Source organism: Seriola lalandi, unplaced genomic scaffold, assembly GCF_002814215.2.
Source record: "Seriola lalandi dorsalis isolate HSWRI2012SDOR001 ecotype SW California unplaced genomic scaffold, Sedor1 jcf7180002054889, whole genome shotgun sequence".
In the NCBI taxonomy this organism is placed as follows: domain Eukaryota; kingdom Metazoa; phylum Chordata; class Actinopteri; order Carangiformes; family Carangidae; genus Seriola; species Seriola lalandi.
Genome location: NW_019525441.1, coordinates 108,963 through 119,462, shown reverse-complemented (window position 1 = coordinate 119,462; position 10,500 = coordinate 108,963). Strand labels below are relative to the sequence as shown.

At 41.0% G+C, this 10,500-nt stretch overlaps 1 protein-coding gene across 1 annotated transcript in view; it reads left to right on the top strand.

Annotated features, from left to right (window-relative positions):
* The window catches only part of plxna4 (plexin A4), a 236,378-nt gene extending 229,209 nt beyond the window's left edge, over positions 1 to 7,169 (top strand). The window contains exons 30-31 of the mRNA XM_087180100.1: positions 1,935 to 2,112; positions 3,225 to 7,169. Coding sequence (XP_087036226.1) covers positions 1,935 to 2,112; positions 3,225 to 3,320 — 274 coding nt within the window. The 3' untranslated portion in view covers positions 3,321 to 7,169. The remainder of the gene's footprint in view (positions 1 to 1,934; positions 2,113 to 3,224) is intronic.
* The last annotated feature ends 3,331 nt before the right edge of the window (positions 7,170 to 10,500 follow it).

Here is a 10,500-nt window from a genome sequence, read left to right as displayed (position 1 = left end):
GTTTGTCTGTATGTGGTCTCTCATGAACACAAATGTGAGGAAATGATGAAGGTCCTCTGCTGATTCAAAGATCTGGATACTGTAAGGAAAGAAAAAAGATCCATGTGGACAGTGAATATAGCAGCTCCTACTGTAGATGCCAGCATAAGCTGAAATTTTAGCCTATATTTTTATGTAGAGTTCATGCACATAGTTCAAGCAGAGAGATTTGTGTGTAAATGCTGTTTTTAAAGGCCAACATGCTTAGTAAGGGGTTTTCAGGAAATGTCTGTTTTAAATGCTTAAAAACTAAAAAAACAGGAGCATCCCACCGTCCTCTAAATCACGTCTTTTTTTGCAAGTTTGTTGCAGCAATTCTTGCTAGTTTTTACTCCATAGTATTTTGGATGACATTTATATTATAAGGTTTGTTCTGCTTCAGTTATGAGACAGAGTATCCACTTCCACACCATATAACACGCTCTGGATTCCACCTTTATGTTGTTGCCTTGGCAATGCACATCCATGAATTTGGGGGGTGGAGCTTCTAAAGGGAGGGCTGTATTTTTTTTCCGCCACCTTTATTTATAGAGATAGTATGTCCTTACCCAAAGAGTAGGAGCAAACTAATGGAAATTTGTGTCTCAGTGCTACTCTGTTTAGACAGAAGTAGAATTGTATGCTGCACAAAGAAAACCTCTTAAAATGCTGATAAATGACATAAGTCAACATCAGCACAAGTGTGCATATTCAGCAGTTTTACATTTTTGTTTCTTAATTTGGGAGTTGGAGGCAGTGCAGTGACATCCTACAGAGAGCTTTTTACTTGCTACAGTATGTTTGATGTTATTAATTTGGGGCTGTGAAGTGAAGCATTCTAGCAAGATACTGACACTTGCCTTGAATTTGATGTGGGAGTTGATGGTCTCCAGACAATAACAAATCCATCACGGCTGTCATAACATGATGTGTTTACAAGGGTGTTTGCATATGGATCAGTACATTCAACGTTTTATGTTCCCTTTCATTTTTTCATGATACAGCTCTTATTGCAACTATACAATGAAGATTAAGATTTTCCATAGGGTGTAATGGTTGAAAGATTAAGTAACTAAACATTATTATTCCATAAAAAACATTTTAAAATAATAGTATTTTAAATGATCCTAGAAACAGTCTTTCCATAAAGATGCTTTCACAAATTATTGCAGACATGGAACACACATACAAAATTATGTTAAAAATATCCTCACAAGTTTTTTTTTCCAAACCAAGGTTTTTTTTAATTTTGTTTATTAAAACTTTTTTCCTAAAACAAGCACACCTGGTCTCTACACTAACAATCCCCTGCTAGGAGCTCCCTACAACATGCCCTCCAGCACCGAACAGGTGTTGATGTGTGTGACCTCCGTGCAAAAGCTATGAGCAACACCCACCTGCCTTTTCCTTTGCTCAGTTTGCTCTGAAGACTTGTTTCCTGGCAAATGTCATCTCTCTCTCTCACACACGCCCAGAATTATCCAGCCAAACACTGGGCTTGTCCTCAAGCGGCTGCAGCTACAGGAATTTAATATGTAAATAAGCAGCTTTAATTAACATAGTTGATAGGGGCAACACAGCTGCTACCGACAGTGACTGATTGCCTTTACCTCATTGCTTGTTGTGGTGTTCAAAGTTGAAATCTAAAGCCTGTCAGTGTTTAGTATGACTCCATTCCAGTTATGTTACTATGCAACACACTTGTTGCCTCTGTGCTACATGCATTAGTTAAATATCTTCAAAGAACTGCTGTAAACCACTACAATGAGTACTGAGCTCCAAGGAAAACAGCAGCTCTATCTACATTAAAACACAGTGCTGGGTGTATTCTGTTTCCTTAATCATTTACCAGTGTTTCTAACAATGTTCTCTGCAGTAAACATATTCCTAACAATTGTTCATGCTTAATGCTTAATGTTTTGTTCCTCCTCCTTTCTTAATAGGTACTACTCAGACATTAGTAAGATGCCAGCGATCAGCGACCAGGACATGAATGCCTACTTGGCAGAACAGTCACGGATGCACATGAATGAGTTCAACACCATGAGCTCTCTCAGTGAGATTTACTCCTATGTCGGCAAATACACTGAGGAGGTATGTAATACTGTGACACTACACTTCTAAACAACACATCTATGCCACCACTGACTAAGATTTAGTACATTTTAGACTCACTGATGTGACAGATTTTTGGTAAGTAGGGTTAAAGGGAACAATTCACTGAAAATTGGTTTTATATAATCTTCATTAGTATCAATCTAGAAAATAAATTGGTTGTGCTTTTGTTGCTGTATTAATTCCCTGACTCTACAGTGGCATTTAGCATTTGGTTTCATTGACGGTCATGATGCTGGAGAGTATTTAAGTAAATGATTGATTTTTTTTCTCCTGAAAAATATGCAGATAGGGTAGCAGTTTTTTTTTGTCCTGAGTAGTGTCTCAAATCATCCCCTCAGGCAGCTTGCACCTTCCTCCACCAATCACAGGCTTAACATGTATTGTTGCCTGAGAGGCAAAGCCCAGGGCAAAAAATTCACACAATTGTAGCTGCTACTGGCAAAAGTTATTACTGAAGGCCAGAGGATTGTATCAACATCTTAATCAACTCTCTGAAAAGTTAGGCAGACATGTTCCTCCTATACCCAGTGGAAATTACACTCATGAAATACCCACCTGCTGGTAGCTTCAAAGGTGTTCCTCACAAGATTGTCTGTGAAGCACTGCAGCTGTAGTCAGCATGGATACACACCAGTTCAAATGAATTCCACCATCCATCCAGACTGGAAAAGAAGAAGGCATCGAAATGTCATGCATTTTCCAAACAATTGTTACCTCACCAATAACTTGACTGGCGCTTTATTTCCTGCAATGCTTCAGCCCTTCAAATATGTGAACAGCTTTGCTGTGGAGGAACTAGTAGAGAAGGGGATCATTTTGCAGCTGTGGTTTGAAAAGACAGTGGACGTTACGATAGTGTCTTTGCTGCGACTTGGTGTTGCCACTGTAAACACTGTCAAACTGACCAGTCTTTTCATAGCCACCTTTGAAGTCTACATGGAGTATTTTAATAGGTAGAAACTACAAAACACATTGGAGCATCTTAGATTTGTTATCAGATTTGAAAGTATTGACTGCAGTTTTGTTGTACTGAATATTTCCAGTAACGTCTTTGTGTGTCTGTGTTTACCTCTCTGTCCCACTGGCAGATTGTGTGTTCACTGGAGCAGGATGATGCAGCCAGGAAACAGAGGCTGGCCTTCAAGCTGGAGCAGGTGGTGGCCTTCATGAGTCTGGAGAGCTGAGGACCGCACTTCCCAGGGCGCACTGGGAAGAGACCCCATCAGAAACCGAGCCGTGCCTGAGCGAAGACCTGTCCCCATCTTTTTCATCATGTGACTTCCTCCGCCTTTCAAAGATGACTTCTTCCTTGATCTTTTTTCTGCTTCCTCTTCCCCAAGAAATATTTTGTTTTCCTCATCCACTCTGCTGCATAGACTAGTTTACCTGAATATATCTGAAGGGTGGTTCGGGGCTGAGGTTGGCGTCTCCCACAGTGCAATGCGGGGGACCCCTCAGCTTCACCACAGGGAGCGCTTCAAGGGGTGATTGCTTGAAAGCTGGCCATATTGGCATACTTCAGTCCCCCTGCTGGAAGAAAAGAGGGGAAAAAACATTTTTATGTTGCCTTCAAGAATTTACACTGATAGGTAATTCTTTAAAAACCACAATGTTGGGTGTCCATTTTGTTGAGAACTTTTTTCAAAATAGGATAGTTAAAATAAAACCATCTCTAGAGTCCAGTTTATTGTAGTTCTATATTCAATATAGGGAATCAAGAGGAAACATCAAAAATGATGACTGCAAGCCAAATGAACACCTCTGAAGAAAATTAATGCAAGGATGGTTTGCCAAGTTTACACTGTACCTACAAGCAAAGCATACATATCTGTGAAATTTGGGGCGAGTCCAGGCAAACCTAGAATGTTCTTGTGTTCTTTCAATGTAGCTGGAGTTGTATTTAAGAGTAAGACTGATGGGGGATAGGGAAGGATTAGTGCTTCTCTGAACTTTTCCTTTATTGAAACGTGACTGACACTAAAACTTTACAAACCAGAGCATCTCCAACCTGTATCCCTTTGCAACATTCGCACATTTTTCCCTGCCCAGCGTACATTTACTTCAAAGAAAATGCTCATGATTTCTGCTTCCATCTGGCTTATGTGGCTACTGCAAAATTAACCTATTAGATAAAACCCTGGAGGCCCTGACCCAAGTTGGATCCTCTGTAAGAAGCACACAACCAACTCTGGAAGACAGTGTTTTGACTGCTAATCCAAACACCGGGAGCAGTCTTTGGCTCTTGCCACTTCCAATCTTGTGTCGCCACTGCGACGGTCTATCAAAGCACACACACATGCACAGATACACACAATCAGCAGCTACCCAAGTTCCCAACTGCCCAGATATTTACTCTAACTCTGGAGGAGGAAAAGGGAAGAGCTGACTGAAATGTACTGGGTAAGAAACTGCTTGATCATGAAAAATAAGAAGAAGAATGATTCAATACAGTGAAGTCAGAGACTGCTGACTTCTACCTAAAGGGGCTCTGTTGAGAGAGTAGCACTTCTTTCCCAGGATGTTCTTATTTAAAAAGACTTTTGTGTGGAGAAATCAACCAAGATGGATTTCGTCGGTCAGCCAAAAACCAAAGGAGCTTGAAATTTTCAAAACGGTCAAAAATGTATTTGTAAAGTGCCACTGAGGAACTGACAGAAAAAGGACTATGTAAAAGACAACCACGTCTAGGACAAAAAAAATATTGTGACTGGAACTTAAAGAAACCTGTGTGATTTTTCTGACCTCAGTGTGTCGAGGTGAGAGGCTCTGTGGGCGAGGTGATCTGATCCTCCTTTCTCTTTCCATCGTCCCGGGTCTCTCCGGCTCTCGGCACACCATTCACCCTTGTGTCCGGCTCCTGACTTACCAGTTTTCTTATCTGTTTTGCACAAGCGTTGGAGATGGTAGCTAGTTGCATACGGCAAAACCCCAACTCTTGAGTGTGTAACTGTTGAGGCGCTCTTGTCTGTATTAGTGTAGTTGTCCTCAGTGGCGGCAGGGGGCAGCCTTCTCCAAGCCTCAAAAAAAAAAAAGGAAAAAAAAAAAAAAAAGAAAAAATCTGATAAAGCAGAGCAGGAACAGAACAAGAAACGAGCATCACGGCAGGATAAATAGAAAAATGATAGACATTAAAAGTAGGTAAGACTTGTTGGATGTGAACCCCCACTGTGGGAGAGAGCGATTGAAAGAGAGATGATGGAGGCGCCCTCCGTACCTTTTGACCTCTGCCCTTTCTTTTGCCTTGACAACGTGCCCCATGTGATGATGTGAATGTGTGAAGACCGCCCTAGGTCCACCTTGGGTCCTTTATTGGCTTTTTAAGCGCATGTAAAACGTAAACAATTTAAGAAACTTATTTAAAAAAAAATGAAAAATAAGAAAATTAAGCCTTGCAATGATGATGTGGATGTGTTCTTTTATCTTTCTTTTGCTTGGAAGAATCGAGATGGAAAAGTGGATTGTTCATGTAATAAAAACTATAACTTTCGTTTAAGGTGGAACCTTTATCCAGTTCAACCCTACTGCAGAACCTCATGGCCATGGTTTTTGTGAAGTGTTAGATGCTAAATATTATATACCCTTGCATGTTGACCTGTTTGGATGGTATGAAATGGAACTGCCTTGCTCAAAGATATTTATATACTTCTACTACTACAAGGGACTTTAAAGTCATTTATAAGCCAACTGCTCATTTTAAGATTATGGATTTCACCAGACAACACAAACCCTATTTGTAAATTCTACAGTAGGACCATCTTTCTTGTCCCTTTAACTCTGTCTTCCATTACAGTCCATCCATTTTCTGTTACAGCTGTGTCTCCTCTGTGGTTTTAGTTCTGGTAGAAGATGCAAGTTGAGTCTTGCTCTTTCTTTGCTGCTATTACATCTTGTTTTTTACTGCATTGGATTAATTCATCATAACTGCTTTGTTTTTCTCCATCAGTTGAGCCCAGAATAGAAACAAGAGTCCAAAAGATGGATACTTGGGTTTGACAAAGGTCCATTTCACAAAAAGCAACAAAAGACTAGATCAGTTTGCCAAAATGTTCGACACAAAACACAAACGTTACAATCCCTTTCAATTAAAAAAAAAGAAAAAAAAACCTGGAAGAAACTATGTACACATGTGATTTATCAAACAGATTAACACAGCTTTCTAACAGGAGAGGCACGTCAGACTTGATAGTAGACTTATGTTAAAGACTGAGTTTGGCAAGTGACTGTTTTTAGCCCTTGTGTCAAATGTATGTGAGATATCCAACCCATTTTCCATTATAACCGTCTGCAGCTATACAGTATGATGAATGTCTGTTGTTTCAACTTGGAGGGGTACATTCACAAGGTGTTTGCTGGACATGTTGAGTCGTAAACATATCAAATATATTACTGTTACTATTATCCGTTATTGGAGAATGAGGAGAATAAGGACTAATTTAGCATCTGGATGATTAATTCATGCAAGACTGGCATTAATATTGTAAGAAACTTACCACTGACACACATTTAGACAATTTCAAAGAACCTCTTTCATTCATGTAGCCATTGTATACTGTGTCTAGATACCCAAAGTACCCCCTAACAGCCGTGTGTTCCTAAATAACACAAGGTGAGAGTCCTGGACTGTCATTGTGAATCTGCCCCCCAGTGAAACTTCCTGTCTTTCATTTCTCCCTGCCCCCCGTCCCCCACCCTGCAACAAAAGGTTGTCTGCTAGTAGCTACCTTGTGTTGCCAAGAGCACAGATAAAGTTTCCACCTTCAAACGTTTTGTAGGAACTAAAAATGTCCTCCTAGCTCAGTGTTATAGCAGGTGTTACAGAAACATGCTAGAAAAGACTTTTACTAGACCATATTTGAAAGATAAAGAGTATCTTATCGAGAGAGAAAAACGAAACCTGGGGGATATAAGGCGAGCTTCTCTAACTTTGTTATAATTAATTGTATACCTGTGTATGTAAATATAATGCATTCCTATTTTGCAGTCAAGAACAAAATACTATTTGTAATATAGAATAAACTTTATTATGAAACCAAGCATTTCATGATTGTTTTTGCTCTTTGTGTCAGTTTCTACAGCTACATTTAAATTGATACCAACAATTACAGTCCTTACTCCACTGGAGAACACGCGGCCTCCTGCAAGATGCACACATGATGATAAATATTGTAAGATGCAGGCTAACCGTCGGTGTAGCTCTGTTTGATCAAGTCACCAAAATCCAATTAGAAACTCTGCCCTAAAAGGTGCAACAAAACCAACAGGAGACCTGAAGAGTTGTCAGTCAAGCACAGTCTGGAGACACCTGTGTGGGTGTTCCAGGCATTACGAGGGTGTGGCCAAATTTTCTGCCTTCTTGCTGCCTACACACCATGTATACACTGTGTTATATGAAACTTGAAGCAATAACCAGTGACAAATAAAACAGCATAATAGCTCTGAATCTTTGCAATGCGCTTGCACATACAGACTACACCGAGTCTCGCCAAATAGCTCTAATTTTCCTTTCCATCCTAGAGACAGGTGCTACGTCAACCAGGCTGGGTGTTCAGGGATGTTGAGGCCATCACAGGTCCCCCACTGTCTGGTGCCAGACAGAGCAACAAAGAACAGACGCACAAAGATGCATAACAAGGAGCCAATTCCATTGTACGCTGAGGTTTCTAATTATTCTTTGTGCCGTCAACTGAATGCATGTCAGGATACAGAAGAACAAATACTCCACTGTATATAGTAGCAGGACAAGACCTCTCCCATGAAGAGAAAATCCTCTGTGATTTTAGAAAGATGTATAATTGCCCAAACCATTTTAGACTTTAAGTATCCAAATTATTCAAATTATGGGTTTATCCAATTAATTCAAAGCCTATGGCCTGATTTTCCACTGTACCATTGGGGATAATAAAGAAAGCAAGTTTTGGGATAAATCTTCGCACAGGGGAAGTCGTGCTCCGAGCGCTACACTGAATGGTCAAATTGCGTAGACGAGTGGCTCAGAGAGTAAATCTCTAAACAATATGTAAATTAGCATCCAACAATCAATCTGTTAGCCTGCTTTTCTAAGAACAGGGACAAAGGCTTAGCACACAGTGATGACATCCAATTCGGTCGAAACCATCGTCATCATAGTGTTTGATTTTGGCTTACAAAGCAGCTTCCCTACCCAATGACAAAGCCCTCTCATATTGGGTAGGACAAAAACAAACATCCCTGCCAGCTGGGAATAGAATTAAAAAGCCGGGCCCACAGATCACATGAAAACGGGGGTTGCTGTGTTAGAAGCAGCAGATAGGAGGAGGATATATTCAATACATGGAGCCAAGTTTTATGTTAGGCATGAAGGTGTGCTGTTGGAATCTTTGTGCATGATACTCCTCAACTTCTATTTTTCCAGCATAAGTTGTTTAAAAAGTTTCATTCCAGGATTCGTACAGATGTAAATTTACATACCTATTCCCAACTTCGACAACGTTTCCAGTCCGTCTTCCAAGTTGGTAGTTAGAAACTGGCTGATAGTGAATTTTCTAATTAATGAGTAAGGCTGGCTCACTGGGCCTGGACCTCTCTCATTGTGTTTGGCTCTAACTCAGCCCATTACTAGTCCAAGTGATGCAAATGCTGCTTAGCTCCTAATCTGAGTTGCAGTAAAATAAGCTCCATGGGGTAAATCCATGGATCTTATTTATATTGTCAAGAGGCTGGTTACAAAAGCTTCTCTCCTTTAATGAGAGATGTTTCCTGACATGATGGAACGCAGGTCATTATAATGCAGGCAAAGCAAATATCCACTGCCAAAATAATTAGGAAACAGCTGCATTGGTAAAGATTAGTTGAACCTGTAAGCTTCTTGCACTTTAAGCCAATCTAGAAGACCTGAAGCCATTCAGGAAATCAAAGAGGGAAATCCCAGCCTCTAAGCGCATGTCAGTCTACAAAGCTTAGCTGTAGTTCTGCAGTAAACACAACTGGTTTATTTTACTCTACAATCTGCATTATTCAACATCACACATCAAAGGCAGCGGAAACACACACTCCAATGTTCGAGTTTTTCAGACTTTTTCAAATGGCTCATCAGCTTTGTTATCTCACAGAACACACAGCTTACACAGACGACTTTCTGCAACATCAACTTTCAACTGGTACAGCTGCACGATAAAACATATCACTGCCCCAGAACAACAGCAATCTTGAAAACACCTTCCCTGAGACACACAGGACTTTAAAAGTCAAAGGTAACCTAAAAAAAAAAAAAGACAAGTAAATGGAAAACAGGAGTGACGGATGAGGAAATAGAAAGTTGTGTGGAGCTGAGGAGGGCAGGGGAGGTGTGAAGTGGAGAAAACAGAGTGAATACCCGTTGGAGGGGTATGCCCAGAGACGGGAGGGCTGCAGCACTCGGGCAGGCTGAGTGGCTGATGGGGACGTGAGATTGAATTGGCCTAGTGTCACCCTCCATATACCAACCACTGAACTGGGAGTAATGGGTGAGAAATAGAAGGAGGGAAGGTGGAGGGAGAGCGGGGGAGAGGGAGAGAGGGCTGCCAAGTGTCACCCTAATTTTCTGACTAGTGAGCTGGGAATAATGGAAGGATGGAGGATGGAGGGGAGGGGGGTCATGCAACTCTGCCGGGTGATGGGTTGAGAGAGGTTGGATGGACTTAGCGAAGGGGGCAGGATGATAGAGAGCCGGCTATGATTGCTTCGCACCAGGGGTGGTTTTCCACACCCCCATGATCACCGCAGCCCTGTCACCCCACAACCCCCCACCCTGCCATTGCATTCAAACACACTGATGTGATGTGGCCATGGAAAAAAAAAAAAAAAAGATTAGAAGGTCTGTCCACGTGGAGATAGAGTGATGAGCAGACGAAGAGAAGAGGCCTGTTTGGTGCAGTTGAGACGGCCTGTGTTCGAGGGCATGTGGGGTTATGGGATTGGATAATCAATAAGACTAAACCTGTTGCTTTAGGTATTTGAACCCATATTCATCCCCTGGCCACCTCAGCTTAAAAGACCTATTTTCAGAACAAAAAACTATTAGATTCACTGTCAACAAAGCAATTCAAAAGATTAATATCAATCTATCAGCTTCTGTGTCAAAGTACTCTCACAAAGAAAGACATGTCTGAGCAACAGGTCCAGGAAGGAAAGTAATGTTGAAGAAAAGAACCAAATTTAGAAAAATTCTAAGTGCCGGTGCACATTACTGCACACTGACATATGGAAACATTACATGTCCATCATTTCCGATGACTGCACACACAGCTCAGTTATCTTGGAGTATAAAAACACTTCAAGCTTAGTAATGGTTTTGGCCTGGCTAATGGAGCCAGCCTGTCTCATGTTCCTGATGTATCTCAAACACTG